Source organism: Callospermophilus lateralis, chromosome 2 (genome assembly GCF_048772815.1).
Source record: "Callospermophilus lateralis isolate mCalLat2 chromosome 2, mCalLat2.hap1, whole genome shotgun sequence".
NCBI classification, from domain to species: domain Eukaryota; kingdom Metazoa; phylum Chordata; class Mammalia; order Rodentia; family Sciuridae; genus Callospermophilus; species Callospermophilus lateralis.
Window position 1 is genome coordinate 7039405 of NC_135306.1, and position 21576 is coordinate 7060980.

Genomic DNA, 21576 nt, shown 5'->3' on the forward strand with positions numbered 1-21576 from the left:
GTCCCCAGCACCAAAAACAAACAAAAAAACCCTAGCAGTTCAACTGCCAGTTTTTATCCAGGTCTCATCACTGCCCTAGCTGTTTCTTTGGGCAGGTCCCTTAACAATTTGTGTCCCAGCTTCCTCAGTTGTAAAATAGGAAGAATAGTTTCTTATAAGGGCGTGGAAAGGACTGAATGAGTTCTTGGCACAGTGCCTCTTTCCCTAAAATAGGCTCTGTGTTGTCCATCTTTGGGGTGTAGGTGCCACCGCCCCTCACACAAATACCAAGATACTCAAATACTTGAATATTGCTTTAAATTCTCTCCTTTTCCCTCCATTCAACCACCAAATTTGGACCAGTCTCACTTTTAACATGATTTTGCAACCCCCCAAATTTTCCCTGACACCCAGCTCACAACCACCCTCTCACCCACATCTGCTTACTCTGGCCTATCTGCCTGTGGCCTTAGCTTCATGTGCAGTTAAACTGCATGAACAACTCTGGGCCCCTTCAGTGTGCCAGGCAGTGTTCTAGGGCCCTGACAAAACAAGGGTAAATGAGATATAGCTCTGGTTCTCATAAATGCAAGTGAGTCTACATGTCCTACATGGAAAGCCCCCACCCCCCCACACACACACATACCATGCTACGTGGGCCACTTCCCCTCTGGAACTCAGTTTCCTCAATCTATAAAGAGAGTCTTTCAGCAAAAAATATTCTTAGATTCTTACACTGAATTCTTAGCTTCTCCAGAGCAAAAACCTTTTCTGATTCATCTTGGATCGTTATCCTGTAAGGAGGAACTTTGTACATCATAGGGATTTGGTAAGTGCTTGCTGAATGAGCAAAAAAAATTAACAAGTGATATTTGCAGCAAGGGCCCATCTAGAAAGCATTCAGGTTCTCTTACAGCCTCTAATCCCAACCAGCCTCTGCTGGGTATCTTAAGATCCTAGGAATTGCCACTTCCCAGAGCTGGAAGGAGAGATTGCTTGGGAGCATTTGAAGAGCATCTTCAGGGCTGGGATTGTGGCTCAGCAGTAGAGCGCTCGCCTAGCACAGGCGGGACCCGGGTTCGATCCTCAGCACCACATAAAAATAAAGGTATTGTGTTGTGTCCATCTACACTTAAAAATATATATTAAAAAAAAAAAAAAAGAAGAGCATCATCCATTAGAAAAACATTCATTGGGCTGGGGATGTGGCTCAAGCGGTAGTGCGCTGGTCTGGCATGCGTGCGGCCCGGGTTTGATCCTCAGCACCACATACAGACAAAGATATTGTGTCCGCCAAATACTAAAGAAAAAATATTAAAATTCTCTCAAAAAAAAAAAAAAAAAAGAAAAACATTCATTGAGCACCTGTTAAGTGCCAGGCCCAGTGCTGGTGCTGGGAACACAATGGTGCACAAAAACAGCTAGTTCCTGCCCTCTTAGGGCTGATGTTCTAGAAGAATGGAAGGCAAAACAGGATGCATGGTGAGATCAGTGTTATGGAGGGGAACAGGGGAGCTGTTGGAGGCCCCAGCCCAGCTTCATGATCTCACGGAGGCTTCCTGGGAGTCAATTAAACCAGATCCACTGGGATTTAGAAGGTAGAGGTGGAGGTGGGGAAGGAGAGGGCACAGGCAGACCAGAGTTGTCCCTCCTTCCTCTAGATTCTAGGTAGTCCTCAGACTTGTCCTGGTTACTGGGAGCTCACCTATTGAGTAAGCTGGCCCGTTCTGTGGCTTCCCACCTCTCACTCAAAAGTGCTTCCTTCACCTGACCCCAGTCCCATTCCCTTGAACCCCTCAGTGACAATACTGTTTTACCAGTGTATGCCTTCAAAGAATATTTATTGAACTTGAACATTGTCTTTGCATCTGCCAGGTGATTTATATGCATTACCTAATTTATTCCTCCCAGGGACTCCCATCTTTCCTATGAGTAAACTGAGACAGAACATGTGGCTTGCCCAAGGACCCCTAAGTATGAGGCCTCAAACCAGGTTTTAGAGCCTTCAGGATCCCTTCTGTGGTGTCCCTATCATTGAGCCTCACTGCCTTCCCTTCAACTAGTCTCAACCAAATGTCTTTTGCTGGGACCCAGAACAGGGGTTTGGGCCCCAAACCCTGTCCTTTCCAGCAGGCTGTCCAGCCAGGGCATAGGCTTCCATCCTCTCTGAAGCTTCTGGGGAGACAATGGCAGGGTTGGTGGGGGAGATGAGGGCTCGGGTGCCCCCCTGCCCACACCCTTTGTCTTCCCGCCTGCTCCTCTCACGCGCCCCGGGAGGCTGGGAGTCGCCTCTTGCAGGCTTCCTCCTCCCATTCTTGTGCTAATTGGGTGTCAAGCTGAGATCAGTGAGAAAGAAATCCGCCCTGGCTCGGGTTAAACTGCCGCCAAAGATGAGGGCTGAGCCCAGAATATCATTAGACCAGGAGGAAGCAGGGCCCCTTTTGGGGGAGGGACTGGCAGCGCATTCAGGCCCCTTTGAAAGTCACTCAGTCGCCCCCTCCCTTGCTGTTGCCATTTCAATGGGCCCCTCAGAGGTATTTAACCTTCCCAGGAATTGAAAGTGATAGCCACGCACTGGCCTGGGCAGCCACTTGCCTGTCCCGAGGGCAAATGGACCTCCAGGGACGCTTCAGCCCAGCCCTTTCCAGCCTTCTCCTATGAAGCAGGCAGGTTGCAGATGGGAACACCAAGGCTCAAGCTCTGCTCGGAAGGGGATTTTTCTCCCAGCTCTGCCATTCTCAGGCTCTGTGGTCTTTCTCTCTCATAAGGCTCAGATTCCTCATCTAAAGAATGGGGATGAAAACTGTACCTACTTGCATTAAGAAAATTTAATGAGGGGCTGGGGATGTGGCTCAAGCGGTAGCGCGCTTGCCTGGCGTGCGTGCGGCCCGGGTTCGATCCTCAGCACCACATACAAACAAAGATATTGTGTCTGCCAAGAACTAAAAAATAAATATTAAAATTCTCTTAAAAAAATTTAATGAAACCATGCACAGAAAGCCCTTTGCACAGGGCCTGGTGCACAGGGTCTGGTACTCAGGCAGCGCCCCAGACTTGACAGCAAGTCTGAGGACATTGGTTTGACCAGCTACTAGGACCTCCAGATGTCTGGCCTCGATTCTAATCCCCTTTACAAACCTGCAGCCTACCACCCCTCTTTTTACATTTACTTTTTTGTGTGTATGTGGTGCTGATGATTGAGCCCAGGGCCTTGTGCATGTGAGGCAAGCACTCTACCAACTGAGCTATATCCCCAGCCCCTACATTTACTTTTTTTTTTAAGTTGTAGATGATGGACACAATATCTTTTTATTTTATTTTATGTGGTGCTGAGGATCGAACCCAGTGCTTTCACCTGTGCGAAACAAGTGCACTACCGCTGAGCCACAACCCCAGCCCTACTTTACTTATCTTTGATACACTCTGATGGCATTGTGCCCCTCACTCTCCTGAAGGAAAAGAATGACTATCAGCGACAAATAGCTGCTTTGCACCCAGAGAGAAAGCTGCACCTCTGCCTCATGGTGTCCAGTGCTCTCTGCATTCAGAGAAACTTCTAGTAATGAACTATAGAAATGACCCATTAGGACTGGAGTTGTGGCTCAATGGAGGAGCACTTGCCTGGCATGTGTGATCCTCAGCACCGCACATAAATAAGTAAATAAATAAAAGACCCATTGACAATTAAAAAATATTTTTTAAAAGTGACCTGTTAGTATTGTTCTTCCTTAACCTGCCCTTCACTTCCAGGCCTTGGCATCTGCCTGGAAGCTTCTGGAAAGTCCTCCCTGTTCCAGTGTGCTTGGTTAGGTGCAGCTGAGCACATGGCTTTGGCTTTTCTATTTGCCAGCCTCTTCCCCCACCATGCAGACTGGGGACTCTCTGAGGCAGACTTAGAGCTCGGGGATCTGTCAGGCTATGGAGGGCAGCCTTTAGAAGCTGCTCAATACATGATATGGTGGTGCACACCTGTAATCCCAGCAACTTGGGAAGATGGGGCAGGAGGATTGCAAGTTGAAGACCAGCCTGGACAACTTAGTGAGACCCTGTCTCAAAATAAAAAGAGCTGGGGATGCAGCTCAGTGATAGAGCACTACCGTTTGGTACTGGGGATTGAGCCCAGAGGTGCTCTAACAAAACAAAATAAAAATTAAAAAAAAAAAAAACTTAAAAAATATAGGAATCTTCTCAGAAGATGAACTGCATTGTGTGGTCTGTGAACTGTAACACTAGGTAAATGTCACCAACCACCTGGTAAACAGTAGCTATTATGTGGTTAATTAACTTCACAACCATGTATTGAGCAACTGCAGCATGCATGGAGATGATGGAGAGCTGTAAGGCCTCCATTGTGGATGGTGTGGTGGTGGTGGTGGGGGGGCTGGTGTGGAATTGGAAAACTTTCTCTGGGATCTTAACATCTGAGCACACCTTTTCTCCTTTTAAATGATGTACATTGTGCTGAGATTTTCATGCATGATCTTGTACTTTTCACAATTCAAGGTGAGGACTCCTTGGCCTCTGTATACAGGAAAAAGAATTGAGTGCAAATGGTAGAGCCGGGATTTGAATATAGGCCCATCTGACTCCAGGGCCACAGCTCTGAACACCACACTGCCTCTTGGTGACTGCTCAACATGGAGGAAGGAACGGGCCTCCTCTAGAGGTTCCTTCCCATTGCAGAGAACTCACTACTGAGGATTAAAGATATAAAGATTGCTCCACTAACCAAGCCAAGCCTCTTGCAGGCATAATCAAAGGTCCTCAAAGGCCACCATAGGGTCTTCTGGGTGGGGTACCTGCTTAGGGACGACGCAGGAGGCACAGCCTCCTTGCTTCCCTTGGCTTGAGTGTTAAGGTTCTGAACTGAATTCTTCAAACTCTGTGCACCCTCTGCTGGCCACATTTGGCAATGCAGACACACCTGCCACCCCAAATCCTTCAGTATGGGTAAGAGGCCCCTCTTCAGGTCAGCTCCCTACTTTTCTACCTGTCAGGAGAAAAGACTCCTCTTTCAAAGCTGCTTCCCCAAGAGGCATCTCAGTTTTCTTCACCAGACTCCTGACTGCCTGAACTGTCAGATGATGGCCCAGGGTGTGGTGCAGAGCTGGCTCTGGAGGCATGTGTGTAATGAAACTTCCAGCTTCCTGTTGACTTTTGTATCCAGAGGAAGAATAGTATTGGGGGGGGGGGGCTGGGGCTTGGGTTTGCATTCCAACCCCCCACTTCTGTGACTTTGGCCAAGTGACTTAAAATCTCTAAGTCCTAGGTCTTTCTTCAAATAACCCATTTGTGTAAAACCAACTTCATACACTGGACAAAGGTTCAACAGTGGAGATGAAGACCCCCAGGGGTGTGTACCCCCCACCACCCTGGGTGGTGTTGGGACCCTTCCCCACTGCACTGATTCCTGGGTGTGACTCTAGCAATGGGGCCCAGGACAGCTGGCTCCCCATCTCACTGCTGCCTGCTGCTCCAGGGTTGCCTGGCAGGCTAGGCCACCTCACTCTGGTTCGCTAATCAACCTGGGCAGAACTTTCCCACCTCTGAACAACTGGGGCACCAGACAGGGAGGAGCAGAGCACAGGCCTGGAGATGACCCTGCCTTCAGGGAGACTTCCCCTCAAAGCCCAGGCACCCTCTTCCTTATAATGGCCTTTTTTTGCCTTCTGAATGCTTTTTGTTTGTGTAGACTGAATCCAGGGGTACTCTGGAACTGAATTACATCCCCAGCCCATTTTTAGACAGGGTCTCACTAAGGTGCCCAGGTTGGCCTCCAACTTGGGAACCTCTTGCCTCAGCTTCCTGATTTGCTGGGATTACAGATATATGCTACCATACCTGGTCCAAGGCCACAAGCTTCTGCTTTTTTTTTTGGTACCTGGGTTTGAACTCAGGGGCACTTGACCACTGAGCCACATCCCCAGCCCTATTTTGTATTTTTATTTAGAGATAGGGTCTCACCGAGTTTCTTAGCACCTCGCTGTTGCTGAGGCTGGCTTTGAACTTGTGATCCTCCTGCCTCAGTCTCATGAGCCACTGGGATTACAGGCATGCGCCACCATGCCCGGCTAAGCTTCCGCTTTTGAGTGACAGCTGGTCTGGACTTTGAAGCTCAAGCTGTTAAAACAAATACCTTGCCAGACTTGGTGGGAACTGCCCCCATCTAGGCCAGCACATAAGCAAGGGCTGTGGCATTTCACTTTACCTGCTCTACTTTTAAGTCCAAATGAGTCAGTGGACAAGTTAGTTAATGGGCCAGATAAGCAGAAAGTAGGGCCTGAGCAGACTGGGGGCTCCAGGGGAGGATGGGCTCAGGCGGAATGCACACAGGATAGGAGGCATCAAGGCAGAGTTTATTGGCCTAAGGGCCACCCTCCCATTCCTCCTCCTCTCATAGCCAGGCCAGGAAGGAGATGGAGACAGTGACGCTGACCCATACAGACAGGGCCTGTAAGATGGCCAGGTACCCCCCAAGCAGATGAAGATGTAGGGGTTTGGAGAGATAAGGGTTGGTGTCCTGACCTCCTGCTGCAGGTGAGGCATGGTGGGGCCACGTCGGGTCTTCCTCCTCTCTACCTAGAGGGGTGGGCAGCTCTGGGGCAGATTCTTTCTGGTCATCAGATTGATGGCCATTACTGTTCCTGCCCAATCGCTTGGCTTCCTGAGTCTGGAGGCTTCTGCCTTGGTCCCGTTTATGAAAAGCCCCTGTTCTTTGGAGGGAGCTTTGTGACCCCTGTGCCTCTCCCTGCCCTGCCTGACCCAAGACATCATCCTGAAGCGGCCCCCCATTAGTCTCAGCCTGAGGCCCAGAAGATCACTTGGACATGCAGCTTTCACAGAAAGCTTATGCAAGGGTGTGGAGGCGGCAGTGAGTCACTTGGCAGTTGTGGAGGGAGGGGTCAGCACCTCAGGGAGGAGGTGTGGCCCTGCTTGCTTTGGTCTGGCATCACCCAGGACCTCTCTGAGTGGAAGCTGAGGCTTTGGATCCAGCATCACTGGCCTCAGAGGGATGTGGGGGGCAAATCACAGCTTCTCCTCGCCTGCCTGGATGCGGGCATAGGCCTCTTGGTCCAGCGGGACATAGCAGCCTTTCCGGGCATCCAGGTAGAAAAGCGGGTCTTTCACAACAGCTGGGTCAAAGCCCTCCTTCCGTAGCTCTGTCTTCTGGAACTTGTAGGTCCCTGGGAAATGAAGAGGACAACTCAGCACAGGAGCTGGAGTCTTTCTCAACCCCCTTGAATCTGGACTGGCCTTGTGACTTGCTCTGACCAACAGAATGCAGCCAAAGCGATGTCTTAGATCAGTCTAGGTCTCAAAGGGCATTGCTGCTTTTTCCCCACCTCCTGGGGGTGCCCTGAGGCCAGTCCAGCCTTCAGAAGGATGAGAAGCTGCATGGAGCAGAGATGAGGCCTCTAGACTGGCACTGTCCTGTGGGGGTAGTCAATGCCCTATGTGGCTATTTAAAGTTAATTAACATTAAATACAATTTGAAAAAAAAATTTTGGATTTTAGTTCTTTAGTCACAACAGCCACATCTCAAATGATGAACAGCTTCGCAGGGCTAATATGTACTGTACTGCTGAGACAGCAAACATTTCTATCACCTCAGTTCTGCTGGTCAGTGCTGCACAAGTGACCAGCCCAGAGCCAGATGTGAGTGAGACTACCTTAGACTCTCCTGGCCTGAGTCCCTAAGTGATGGCAGCTCTTGGAATGACCCCTAGGCAAGGCCAACAGAATTGCTCAGTTGAATTTGGTCCCAAACTTCTGACCCACAGAATTGTTAGTAAATAAAGTAGTTGAAGTGCTTTGGAAGCCAGCTGTTCTGTAGCAAAGCCATGTGGAAGCTGAGGCTCAAGCCTGCCTCTCCTGGACAGAAGTCACAGGTATCAATCCTCAGGGGATGAGCAGTCTATGGCTTGAGCCTGGCACCACTGCTCTCTTTCTGTGCCACACTGAAGCCCTAGGTCCTTCCCGCTGCTACAGGTGCTCTCCCAGGTCCAGGTGCCCACATCAGTGGGGGAAGGCTTGCCATCTAGGAGGAGCTCACATGATGACCACCATTGGGGGCATCCAGGCAGATGTGGCCCAAGGGTGTGTAGCCAGAAAGAGGCTTGACAAAGGGAAGATTCTACAAGGGACAGCAAGGAAAAGACGGGCAGGTCTGGGCAGGAACCTCTGTATATCTCCTACCCACTAGGAACTCCTGAGAGCCATCAGAGGACCAACAGAAGGATGGCACTGCCCTGCATGTGACCACAGCTCACCGGGAGGCTATGACAGCCTTTCCTTCATCTCCTGTTCCCCCTGCAGTCCTATCCCCCACTCTCCATCCAGCAGCCAGGATCTTTGAGCAGAGTAGTAACCTCGTCAGATTTGTATCCTACAAAGATCCTACACTTCTGTGGTTCCCTGCTGTTCTGAGATAGTCACACTCCCCCCTGGCCTAGGCCTTGGCTTGGGCTTCTAGTTCCTGTGCCCCCTCTCTCACCCACCTTACCCCTCTGCCTGCCCCTCTTGTAGCCTCCTTCTTTCATTCCTTCAGCACTGCTATTCCTTCCTGTCTTGGGGACTTCACACTTGTTCCCACAGCCTGGAATGTTGCCCACCCCTATAAGGTCCTCTTTTTCATTTGGGTCTTAGCTGAGATATCACCACCTCAAGGGAGCTCTCCAGTCATCCCAAATGCCCCTTCATTCACTTTTCTGTGAGCCTGATCTGCAGTTCACTCCTTATTTTTGGAATTCCTTGTCCTGGAGCTGCTTCCCTTCCAGTTCTCAAAGCTCTAAGGCGGCAGTGGTCCAGTCAAAATTTACCTGTTTCCCCAAGGCTCAACCCAGAGCCAGATACTCTGTCAGTGACTTGTCCCACTAATGATTGGTGAACCTCCTCTTCTGAGAGACAAGTTTGTTCACTTCCACAAGGGAGGGCAGTTTACCAACTACCTGGCAAGGCTGTGGGCGAAGGTCAAATGCCAGCCACTGGTTTCTCTAGAAAGGAGTGGAAAGGCCCAGGCCTAGTACCCAGGAGCTGGAGCAAGGAAGGGGCATACCTGTTTTGTGCAGCTCAGGCAGGAAGCGCAGGAAGATGGGTCGGGCATACAGGGGCAGCTCCTTCTCTAAGGCCTCTGCAAAGTGCTCCAGGTCACAGCTACCTGTGGAGCTGGCAATGGCAGCCATTCCGGCCCGACCTTCAGTTCCTGAAGACAGGAAGATGAACCATGAGCCCCAGCAGTGCCCACTTGTGGCACTTCCCAGCATGCCACCCCCCCCCCAACATACCTGGTACCTCAACACCATATACAGCCACATCAGCCATGTCCAGTAGGCGGCTGAGTGTACCCTCCACCTCGGTGGTTGACACGTTTTCCCCTTTCCAGCGGAATGTGTCGCCTGTGCGATCTCGGAAATACAGGTAGCCTAGCTCATCCATCACCAGCACGTCACCTAGGGAGGGCTTTGGTGAGCAGGACCTGGGCTGCCCAGCTCTGGCCCAGGGGCTTGAGCCAGGCAGTCTTTGCTGAAGCCTAAGGATGTGATTGACCACAGGGGTTGAGACAGGGGAGTCCTGGGCAGGTGTTCTCCGAAGATAGCAGAAGGTCCCTCACCACCCCTTGCCCCTCTGGAAGTGGTAGCAAAGGGTCAGGAACCCACCAGTGAGATAAGCTTGATCCCCCTTCTTAAAGACATCCTTAGCAATCTTTTTGTTGTTAGCACCCGGGTTGAGGTAGCCATCAAAGCGGCGCAGAGGATCTTGCTGGATGATGCGGCCTACCAGTTGGCCCGGCTGGCCTGGGGCAGGAAAGGCAGAGTCAAATTTGTCCTAGGAGGCCTCATCCACCTGTCTTCCCCAGACACATCCTACATTCTTTTTGGTTTTCCTTTTTCACCCTCAGTTGGTACAAGGGGTTGAACCCAGACTATTTTGTTTTGAGACAGAGTCTCATTAAGTTGCCCAGGCTGGCATCGAACTTGCAGTTCTGCTGTCTCAGTCTCTCAAGTGGCTGGGGTTACAGGCATGGGCTACTGTGCTTGGCTCCCTGCATCTTGAACTAATCTGATTCATATTGCTTGCCATAGAAATGCCCTAATTCTGGGGGCTGGGGGTGTAGCTCGTGGTAGTATGTGTGCTTAGCATGTATGAAGCCCTGGATTCAATCCCTTATGCGCGTGGCACACACACACACAGAAAAAAAGAAATGCCCCATTTCTCCTCCAGCCTGGAGTTTGCTGAGGGCAAGGTGTTCATCTTGGCTGGTCTGACACAACTGGATCCTCAGTGATGTCTGTCTATTGAACTGGATGGGAAGATAAATAAATAAATAGTGAGTGGGGCTCAGGCTCTACTGGACATCCGAACAGGCTGGCATCACTGAGCTCCTGCTCCAGGCGTGACTCCACTCAAAAAGTGTTATGTTCTTTATTATGCATAATCCTCAGGTTACCCTGATGGGGCCAGTGCTACCATCAGTCCCCTCTGAAGAAGAGAGGACTCAGGCAAGAGGACTCAGGGCTAAGGGGCCAAACGAGACTAATTCTAGGTGGCCAGACTCAGGGTCCTTCAGGGTCAGTATGAAAATGAACAAATGAACTGGGTGCAATGGCGAATGCCTATAATCCCAGCAGCTCGGGAGGCTGAGGCAGAAGTTCACAAGTTCGCAGTCAGCCTCAGCAACAATGAGGTGCTAAAAAACACAGTGAGACCTTGTGTCTAAATAAAATACAAAATAGGGCTGAGGATGTGGCTCAGGGGTCAAGTGCCCCTGAGTTCAATCCCCAGTACTGCCCTGCAAAAAGAAAATGAACAAATGGACTGATGGGTGGATGACATGGTGAAAGGATGGGCAAAGAAGTGAATAGTTTATAGCCCTCAGAGCAGGACTGACTGATGGCTACTAGTCACAACCCGCTCCCCACCTAATCGCAATGGCCGACCTCCCTCCCAGAACAAAAACTACTCCTCTGATCCTCAATTCCCACCCAAGGCAGACCTGGCCGGCAGGGAATGCACACGCCATCAGGTCCCCGGATCAGCTCCATGGTGTCCTCGTTGACACGTACCAGCCGGATGGGGTACACAAAGGACAGGATACGGCTGTTAAAGCCACAGGCTCCTACCTGCAAAGGCCAAGACTTGGGCTGGGGCTCTGCCACCATGGGTCCCAAGGTGGATAATGGGGGCAAGGAGCAACTCTGGCACCCAAACTCCCATAGTGGAACTCTGCCCTCCCCTCTGCCATGGTCCATCCCCATAGCAGCCTTACCCATCCCCAACCTGGGCCGTACCTGGCTGTCAAAGTTGCCTAGGCTGCAGTTGCACTCAGTGGCTCCATAGAACTCGGCCACCTGGGGGATGTGGAAGCGGCTGGAGAAGTTGGTCCAGATGGACTGCCGGAGGCCGTTACCCAGAGCCATGCGCACCTGGTGCTGGGTCTCTGCTTCCCGGGGCGGCTGGTTCAGGAGATAGCGGCACAGCTCACCGATGTACTGCACAATCTGGGGTGGGCTTCGTATGAGTCTGGGCTCCCAGAGTTGCCCCACTCCCCCACCCCAATATCTCAAGACCCTCTCTTCCACAGGGGCTGGCATGTGATCCCATCCCTCTCTGGGCCTCAGTCTTCCCATCTGAATAACAGGAATGTTGCCCAGTGAACCCTTCTAAACCACATCAATTGTGTGAAAGATATTCCAAAGTGTGGTTAGTGGGAGGGAGACAAGGGGACAAGGGACTGCTCATTCCCTTCCCTTCTCACTTACTGTGCAATTGTATTTAACACAATCATCCCAGAACCGGGAGGCTGAGAACTTCTTTCGGATCACTACTGTCATGCCATGGATCAAGCACTGACCAACACCCACGATGTTTCCTGAGGGCAAAGAGGGCCTAGAGTTCAGGAAATAGAGACCCATTCCCCAGAGCCTCCTTTTTTCTTGCCATGAAGGGGATTGAACCTAAGGCTTCACACACGCCAGGCAAGTGCTCCACCACTGAGCGACATCCCAGCCTCCAGGGCTGTCTCTTGCCCAGGCCTGCCTCTTCACGGGCACCGTCCCCTGGTCTCTTTTCCCCATCCTGTCCTAACTGATCATATCTATTTCCATTCAGGCACCTTCCATGGCTTCCCAATGTCTCTGGGATCAAGTGCACACTCCTTAGCCTGCCCCCTGGGGACTCTGGAGACAGCCCCAATCCCATTTTCAGCCAGGTGGGGCCTAGCTACTCTGCCTGACCTCTGTACCTCACACCTGCCTTCTCCCAGGAGTCCTCCCAGGCTCCCACTGCTGCTCTTGCCACCACTGCTCGAGCGCTCCTTGCTCCTCCTCCACTCACCAGGCCATGCCCCTTTTTAGAGTCAGATAGGTTCCCATCACCCATTCTGCCCGAAGGACACCACCCTTAAGCACCTTGAGGCAGGGACTCTGCTCTCTCAAGCTGCCTTCCCTCAAGTCCCTTCAACCAAGCAGCAATGCTATTGCACATCTGTGGAAACCAACTGGAAAACAGGTCAGCCCAGATACCCCCAGAACATGGTCCCACACTCTGAGCCTGGTGTGGTCACCCTCAATGGACAAGACTGAGGTAGACCCTTTGGCCATGCCTGGATTTGAACTCAGATTTGAATTCAAGTGTTTCTACTGACTCTTCCAGGAAGGCCTCTCCATGGCCTGATGCTGCCCTGCTCTAATGCCTGCTTCCATGCCTTCCACAAAAAATTTCTGGGCCTTGCCCTGTGCTAGGCCCTCTCACAGGTCCCAGCTGAGCAGGGCAGTTATATGAGGTGGCCTTCCTAAAGATCTGGGGGTGCTGGAGGCTGCGGGGTGGGTCCAGGCTTACCTGCAGAATGGTAAAGGGGGAGACAGTCATAGACAATGTCGTCAGGCTGCATGCGGAACCCGTAGTACACCAGGGCAGCCATGCGGTAATACCTGGGAAGGCAAAGGGCCAGGGGCTTGGTGGGAGGAGGCCCTGCAGCCCCACCATGCCCACCCCACCCTGGGGTATGAGACACCCACCCCTTACCTGCTGTGCACCACGATGGCAGCTTTGGGTAGCCCTGTGGTGCCCGATGTGTAGATGTAGAAGAGTTTATCTGAAGAAAACACACAAGGGCAACTGAGAGGGCACCCCACAGGGCAGGGCAGAGTGGGATGGATAGTGTCCATGTTCGTGTCCTTCAATACCAGTTCTCACCATGCTTCTTCCAGGAAGCCCTCTCCAATGGCCTGATGCTGCCCTGTTCTAATGCCTGCTTCCATGCCTTCCACAAACAATTTCTGGGCCTTGCTCTGTACTAGGCCCTCTCACATGTCCCAGCTGAGCAGGACAGTTATATGAGGACACAGGCAGTTCCAGTACTGAGACAAGTGTGGGGGAGGGGAAAACAGGACCTGAGGAAGACCAGTAGCACCAATTGGCCTGGGCTTCTGTGAAGGAGGTGGCGCCAGTTGGAGGTTTTGGAAGGAGGGATACCTGCCCCAAGACTTAGCTGCAGGAAGCGGGTGCTGTGTAGCTTCTGTACTCCTGAACATCTATTGACTCTACCCTGCAGCTCTGACTAGGAACTGTCACACTATAGTTCCTATGGGAGGCTCAGCCCTGCCAGAATAATGTTCCTGGAGGCCAGGAGCTGCACTGGACAACTCTGCACATTTATAGCAGCCATCTCAGGCTCTGCCTGCCTGCTATGTGCTAGCTCCACGCAGCACGAGGGCACCAGGGTGGACCCGCCACAGGCCCTGCCCTCTAGCAACTTACAAAAATACTAGAGTCAGGATAGGAGAGGTTAGACAATGATGACAAGGACAATGACCTGTTAGTGAGCCCTTCCTCCTTCCATGCTCTAGCCTTAGAACTTTACCCTTAGAACTTTATTTTTTTCAACCCTCAAAATCAACCCAGGAAGTAGATTCTGTTATAATCCCTGATTTTATGGCTGGGGGATCTGTGGCTCAGAAGACAAGCTGGAGAGCCCTGATAAGACAGTTCAAGATTTGAACCACCAGACTACACAGCAGATTGGTGGCTTTTTAAGGAGGGAAGTAAGAGTGGAAGAGCTGAAGGACTGAGCAGGTTGGAGTGTACAGGAAGAGAGGAGAGGCTGGAGGATCTGCCTGGAGGAGGTGGGGAAGGCTGCCCAGTGGGGTAGGAGGAGTAGGAGGACCCACCTGTGAAGCCCTTGTTAGGGCGACTTGGTAGGTGCTTGGGGGCATCTTCCAGCAGAGGGTCCAGGTGCTCTGTGCCAATGGGCACTGTATTGGGGTCCCAGGAGCCAGAGCAGAAAAGGATAAGTGAGGGGTCCAGGCTGTCATGGATCTCACATACAGCTATGGGAGACAGAACAGGTCAGCAGGCAGGCCAGGAGGCTGTGCATTCCCAGGGGAGACTGGTTAATATGAGGGGGAGATGGGTAAGGTCCTTTACTGTTTATTGGAGCAGCAGCCCCCATGAGCTTCTGGCTAACTACACAGAGAGCTCCTTACGTGCATTTTCTTATTCTTATAGCCCTAGGAAGTAGGTACCAACAACAGCCCATTTTAGAGCTGAAAAAACTGACACACCGAGAATGAGAGGGAGCTCATACCAAGGTCTCTTACCCACTGTACTGGGTATGGTTGGTGGACAGGAGTGAGGATCAGAAGGCCCCATTTCCTCTAAGTGGGAACCTTCTGTTTTCCTAGGCACTACACAGATGTCCAGATACTCACTCACCTTGGGCACAGGGCAGTACTGGCTCACTTGGCCTCACTTTCTCTGGCTGCTACTTATTTTTATGGTGCTGGGTTGAAACCTATGACCTCATGTGTGCTAGGCAAACACTATACCACTGAGCTACTCTGGTTTTCTCTTAATTTATCTAATCTTCTTTCCTTTACCTACTGTACCCTTTCTTCTCCCCTTGTAGCATTTTTTTTTTGGGGGGGTGGTACAGGGGTGTTTTACTGCTTAGCTACTTAATTACACCCCCAGTCCTTTTATTTTTTGAGACAGGGTCTTGCTAAGTTGCTGAGAGTCTCACTATATTGCTGAAGCTGGCCTCAAACGTGTGATCCTCTTGCCTTAGCCTCCAGAATTGCTGGGATTACAGCTGTATGCCACTGCACCTGGCCCCTTGCAGCATTTTAACTTCCCTGTCCATTATCCCACAACAGCCATAGTGTGGGGAGAAAGAACAGGGACACTGTGATAAAGCCCAAGATCAAATCCTAGTTCTGTTGGGCATGGTGGCTCACCCCTGTAATCAGAGCAACGAGGGAGGCTGAGGCAGCAGGATCACAAGTTCCAGGCCAATCTCAGCAACTTAGAGAGATCCTATCTCAAAATAAAAAATAAAAAGGACTGAGGATGCTGGGTACAGTGGTGCACTGTAATCACAGCAGCTCAGGAGGCCGAGGCAGGAAGATTGCAAGTTCAAGGCCAGCCTCAGCAAGGGTGAGGCTCTAAGCAACTCAGTTGAGTCCCTGTCTCTAAAGAAAATACAAAATAGGGCTGGGGATGTGGCTCAGTGGTCGAGTGCCCCTGAGTTCAATCCCTGGTACCAAAAAAACAAGAACTGAAGATGTAGCTCAGAGGTACTGTGCCACGGAGTTTATTCCTTGATACAAAAAAAAAAAAAAAAAAATTAAAATTAAAAAAGAGCCTGGGGAAAGGGCTGGGGCTGTAGCTCAGTGGCAGAGTGCTTGCCTTGCACATGTGAGGCACTGGGTTTGATCCTCAGCACCGCTTAAAAATAAACAAATAAAATGAAGGCATGCTGTCCAACTATAACTACAAAAACAAATTAAAAAAAAAAAAAAAAAAAGAGGCTGGGGGCGCTGGGGCTGGTGCTCAGTGGTAAAGCGCTTGCCTAGCATGTGTGAGGCACTGGGTTGGATTCTCAGCACACATATAAATAAATAAAATAAACTCCATTGACAAATAAAAAAATAAATAAAGAGCCCTGGAGCTGGGCTTGTAGCCCAGTGGCAGAGTGCTCGCCTTGCATATATAAAGGACTGGGTCCTTTGATATCACAAATAAATAAAATAAAATCCCAGTCCTCACCTACAGCTGTGTGAACTTGGGTAAGCTCTTCCCTCTGAACTCACCTCATCATCCATAAAGCCAAGATGACAGTCCCTCCCTCCCCAGTCTTTGTGAAGATCAGAGCTGCTCTTGTAAAGCACCAGGCTCAGCATGCTGGCACCTAATGTGGCAACACATGAAATGCAAGCTCCTCCAGGAGACGGGGAGTGAGTTCTTGTTCCCATTGTAGAGATAAGGCAAGTAAGGACTAATCAGTCACAAGGATGGCAGCCATCATGCCTGAGGGTGAACTAGTACCAACCTCCTGACTACCACTGCGCAGGGCAACCACCTCCTTAAGATCAGTAGGGGCAGGTGCTACAGATGTGGAACCTGATGCTCAGAGCACCTGCCTCTCATCCAGGACTGCCAGCTTCCCTGGCAGGCTCAAACCAGCCGACTCCAGGGCCCCTGCCCTTAACCACAGGCCAACATTGCCTCCCCCAGGCCTAGAAGGGAGCTGTGGTCTGTGCAAGGTCCCCTGGGTCTGCCACCTGTCCTTTGCCCCCTGGAGCTCACCTGGGGCCATCTCACTACCAAAAATAAGGGCACGAGCCTGGGATGTGGTAAGGCAGTGGCGCAGAGCATCACGCCGGAGGTTGGTGTTGATGAGTGCCGCCTCCACGCCCAGCTTGGCCATGCCAAGCCACAGGCCCACAAACTCATTGCGGTTCTCCATGAAAAGGGCAGCCACATCGCCTGAAGCCAGGCCCCGGGCCTGCAGGAAGTTGCCCACGCTGCTTGAGTAATCATCTAGCTGGCGGAAGGTCCAGTGGGTGTCTGTGCCCTCGAAGATCAGGGCTGTCTTGTTGGGGTGGCGCTGTACCGTAGAGGCAAACAACACAGGCACAGTTTCCTGATCCCGCAGGTACCGTCGAACCTTTGCTTTCACCTTGAGGAGCACCAGGCCGCCGCTGTGTGGAAGTGAGCAATGAACTGTGACTGCCAGGGTTGCCAGGGTGGCCTCCTGAACCCCTGGCCCGGGTTCCTGCCCAATGGCCTGAGTGCCATAAGCCAGTCCTTCCTGGATGCATGACACTGCCACATACAGCCTTTCACCAAGACCTCACAATGACACCCAGAGGTCGTGTGGTTTCTCGCTCCTGATAGGAGGAGGAAAGATTCTCTCATGGTGCTGCAGCTTACACAGGGCTTCAAAGGTGCCATGAGGCTGAGCTGAGACTTGAACTGCAGGCCTGTCTGGTTCCAATTCCTACTCTCCTCCTGCAGCCTGTACTGTCCCCAACCCCTATCACCACAGTAAACTATGGTAAGTCGTTCTCCCTGTCAGTCCAACTAGGACAGGCCTCTATCTTGTTTACCACCTTATCCCCAGGGTTGACCAGCACAGGGGAGATGCTTAGTGCTTGTGTTCCCCACACCCACCCCATAAACTCTGGAGCTCTGCAGTCTTTATGTCTCCAGTGCTGTGCCTGAGGCTGGACTCCCCTCCTTGTACCACCTTTGAGGCACCTCTCCACTAGGAGGCCTCTAGATTCCCCAAGCCCCTGGCCTGGGGTCATCTCTCCCTGCTCCTTGCTCCCACAGCTCCTCTGCTACCACTCTTCCTGCAGGGTCACTTGATACCTCCTCCTTCTGTAATCAGTCCAGATTGACAAAGGCTGAGTTGCCTGTTTTGGGGATGGTACACTATGCTGGGCCCTGGAACACAAGAGTGAGCAAGACTGCCAGGGTCTTTGCCTGCATGGTACTGCCACTTCAGGGAGTTGCTTTGTCCTCTCCTTATCCCCATGGTTAGCCTAAGTTTGGCAGATCAGGTCTGCTTTGTTCCTCTCTGGGCCTCGGAGCAGCACAGGACCTGGCGCAGAGCAGCAGGAAACAGGTTCTCCCAGACATCTAACTTGGAGCCTTGTTCTAGAATTCAGTGCCCCTTGTGCCCTCTCAGGCTTGTGCCAATCCAAGAAAAGGTCCTTTCCCACTGGGTTCCTCTTCACCTAGTTATAAACTAGAGTGTCCTCACGATCTCTCTTCAACATACTTGGAATTCAGTGTGTGTCCCAGCCCAAGGAGTTTCAAGTTAGGGAGATTCCCTGAGGAAGGACTTTGACCTTGGAGATGGAGGTACCAAATATTACTGCCAGGGATAAGGTGTGGAGCAGAGGCTTCTGGGGTCCCAGGTGTCCTATACTGGTAGATACCATGGGGTCTTGTCTGGGGAGATTACAGGGATCAGGAACCCAGGAAGGGTGAAACCCAGGAAGAACTGAACCAGTACTCACAAGATATCACGCCTGAAGGTCTTGATGAAGATCCGGATGAAGCGCCAGCCACCAGATCCCAAGTAGAGAAGCAGCAGGGAGAACCCCACTTGGGTCCAGGGTAGTCTCAGCACCAGCTTGGAGAACACCATCAACCCCACCAAAGATGCCCCAAGCAGCATGTTGGCCTGCAGGCACAAGGCAGTCAAACATTTGTGTCCCCAAGGACCACACACTTCCAGGTCCTGGCACCCACTCCACTGTGATCACAAACACGTTAGGGCTTGGTCACCCCAAGTTGGGTGACTGAGGACAAAGTTCCCTTTTAAGGTTTTGGTGGCTGAAAGGGTCTTCAAGTAAGTTTCAGGGATGACAAGCAGGAGACTGTTCTAGCCTCTAGTCCTATCTTTTTTTTTTTTTTCTTTCTTAGAGAGAGAGAGGAGAGAGAGAGAGAGAGAGAGAGAGAGAGAATTATTTTTGAATATTTATTTTTTTAGTTTTCGGCGGACACAGCATCTTTGTTTATACTGGTGCTGAGGATGGAACCCGGGCCTCACGCATGCCAGGCAAGCCCGCTACCGCTTGAGCCACATCCCCAGCCCCCTCTAGTCCTATCTTGAACTACCACTTTCCAAGTTACCTTGGGCAGGTCCCTTTTCCACTTCAGGCCTCAGTTTCTGGCTGTGTGTAATGGGTTAGTGAGACCTGTTTTCAGTTTTTCAGTCCACTCTCCTACATCCAAGGACCCTAATCAAAACACCTTGAGGATAGATACTGACTTAAGTGTCTCCAGCTCAATCCCCACCCAGAGGTCCAGGGAGGTTCTGGGGAATGATCAGGCCAAACTACAACACAGAAAGGGAAGGTAGCCCTTCCTGGGAAGGTAGCCCAGCCAAATCCCTGCCCACGGACTCTGGCATTGTCCTGCCTCCACTGTACTGATCGATAGAGGGCGACACAGTAAACAGGTTAGAGCCCGGAGGTGCCTAAGGGTGACTGCCCACGGGGAAAGATGAATTAGGGAGAAGAGGGTCTTGAAGATATGCCTTACACCCCTGCCCCCCAGCAAACCACTCAGATGAATCTTTAGGAATGGGGCTTAGGGTAGGGGGAAAAGCTGACGGTGCTGCAAAGGCTGGGCTGAGATTAGGACTCTTGGGCTCTCTATTCGTGGCTCTTTGCGGACTTGTTCAAGGGAATAGCTAGCTGAAGGGAGTTTTTCTTAGGGTTTTCCTATTGTTAGAAGGAGCTGAAGGTCAAGGCTGTAAGGTAGCCTGAGAGCCAATATGAGGACATGGCCTGGACCACAGGGAGCCTCTACAGACCTGCTCCTCCCGGGGAAAAGCAAAACCCCGACGTGGGGGGCGGGGCTGGGCTAAAACGTCCCCAACCCCAATGCCAGGAACTCCAAGGCCCTCAGACCTCAGGCCTCCCAGAGCCCGCCAGAGCGGAGGGCAGGAACCCCTTCAGGAAGAATGGAAGGAGAAGAGGAGGGGGTGCCGAGTTCCCGAGGGGCCCCTTCCGGGGTCCTGCTCCTAGACAGCTAGAGTAGCAGAGGTCCCGGCAGGGAGACAGAGAGGCAGGGCGCGCCCCTCACCCCAGGTCCGCCCCGCCGTCATCCCCTACTCGGCCCGGTAGGTTTCCCAGCCCTGGGTCCCACCGGCCCCGCCTCGCTCACCCGGCGTCGGCTCCGCAGCGCGGTGCCCAGTCCAGATGCGGCCCGGATGCAGCAGCGGAGTGGGGAGCGCTGGGGGCATCAGCCGCCCCTGGGCGCACAGAGCCAAGACCCAGCAGCGCTTGGCCGGCTCTGCGCCCTTCAGGGCCCGCCCGCCTCCCACAACCCAAACGGGATGTGCCGGCCCGCAGCACCGCCTCCAGCTCGGTCCCAGCGGCTGGCGAGCCTCTGAGCCGGCCGCGCGGATCGGCGCTAAGCTGCCCAGCCCAGCCCAGCCAAACCCAGCCCAGCCCAGCCCAGCCCAGCGCGCTGGACGCCTCTGGGCTCAGTCAGCCCTGCGCGCGCCGCGACGTTGGGAGGTGCCGCCGCGCGGCATACTGGGAGTTGTAGTCCACGCCACTCAATCCGGCCCTGCGCGCACTACGCTAGGAGTTGTAGTCCGCGCCGCACACAGATCAGCGCAGCCGTAGAGAACCCCAGGCTTGGGGAACCGGCGGTTTACCGCTGGTTCCTCTGTTCCTATAATCCCGCGCGAGATTTAGGCAAGCACCCTCTTAACTCCTACGGTCAGCAGAGAATCCTAGCCCGCTACGCGGCCCCAGCAGAATTTAGTAAAGTCCAACACTACATCTAGGTGAGCTCTAAGAGGGCGGAGGTAAGCGGTGGGAGGTCCTGAAAACCTGCCGCGGTGGATAGCGCATGGGACTTCTAGCCAAAACCTGCAGTGGCCATTTGAAGGTTGTGGGTTCGAGTCCCACCAGAGTCGCTGTTTTACTTCCTCCAGTACCTTCACAAGGTTCAAGAGGATCTGGGCATGGTGGTACATGGAGGCTGAGTTCTGGGCCAGCCTCAGTAATTTAGCTGGGGCTCTCAGCAATTTAGCGACATCTTGTTTCAAATATGTAGCTCAGTGGTAAAGCGCCCTAAGTTAAATCCTCAGTACCAACAATAAAACATAAACAGAAGAACCACAGGATCTATGCCCGACTCTGCTTTTGGGGTTACTATGCAGAAATTCTCTCATCACGATTTTTTTTTTTTTTTTTTTTTGTACTGGGGATCCAACCCAGGGGCACTTAACTGGTGAGCTACATCATCTCCAGCCATTTTGATTTTTATTTTGAGACAGGGTCTCACTGAGTTGCTTAGGGCCTTGCTAAGTTGCTGAGGCTAGTCTGGAACTTGTGATCCTCGCGCCTCAGCCTCCACAGTTGCTGGGATTACCAGTGTGTGCCATCATACCTGCCCAGCCATCAGGTGCTTTTTTTTTTTTTTTTTTTTTAATAAAGAGAGAGAGAGAGAGAGAGAGAGAGAGAGAGAATTTTAATATTTATTTTTCAGTTTTCAGGGGACACAACATCTTTGTATGTGGTGCTGAGGATCAAACCGGCCGCATGCATGCCAGGCGAAGGCGCTATGGCTTGAGCCACATCCCCAGCCCCCATCAGGTGCTTTTGAAGTAGCATTTGGTACATTGGAGCTTAAAGGTTCATTGATCACAGAAGTATATATAAGATGAAAATTTAGACACAGATATTATCTCTGATGGTATCCACAGGGCTTGGCATATTACAGAGGTGCAGTGTTGAATGATGAAAGGGAGAAGGATTTATGGGGATAAACACATTTATTTCCATA

The 21576-nt window shown here is 51.9% G+C and overlaps 1 protein-coding gene and 1 pseudogene across 3 annotated transcripts; both read right to left on the reverse strand.

The window, feature by feature from the left end:
- Positions 1-3398: 3398 nt before the first annotated feature.
- On the reverse strand, positions 3399-3583 carry LOC143393295 (small nucleolar RNA U3; annotated as a pseudogene).
- Positions 3584-6317: 2734 nt separating this feature from the next.
- Slc27a4 (solute carrier family 27 member 4) lies at positions 6318-20214 on the reverse strand. Of its 3 annotated transcripts, none has more exons than XM_076843093.1 (13): positions 19942-20214; positions 18285-18451; positions 16564-16958; positions 14148-14306; positions 13003-13072; positions 12817-12908; positions 11739-11848; positions 11268-11477; positions 10973-11099; positions 9636-9773; positions 9264-9428; positions 9035-9181; positions 6318-7163 (listed from the first exon to the last, which is right to left on the reverse strand). In XM_076843093.1, exons 2-13 carry the CDS (start codon positions 18443-18445, stop codon positions 7006-7008), a joined length of 1932 nt encoding a protein of 643 aa, XP_076699208.1. In that variant the 5' UTR covers positions 18446-18451; positions 19942-20214; the 3' UTR covers positions 6318-7005. The 3 variants fall into 3 exon arrangements, with proteins under 3 accessions (XP_076699208.1, XP_076699209.1, XP_076964744.1); XM_076843094.1 differs by having other exon boundaries at positions 18285-18669; XM_077108629.1 differs by having other exon boundaries at positions 18285-18688.
- Between the last annotated feature and the right edge of the window lie 1362 nt (positions 20215-21576).

Coding starts and splice junctions, on each gene's coding strand:
- Slc27a4 (XM_076843093.1), bottom strand. CDS start 18,445: ATGCTGCTTGGGGCATCTTTGGTGGGGTTGATGGTGTTCTCCAAGCTG. Junction 11,849..12,816: donor CCCCCTTTACCATTCTGCAG/GTAAGCCTGGAC, acceptor CTTTGCCCTCAG/GAAACATCGTGGGTGTTGGT. Junction 9,182..9,263: donor ATATGGTGTTGAGGTACCAG/GTATGTTGGGGG, acceptor TCCTGTCTTCAG/GAACTGAAGGTCGGGCCGGA.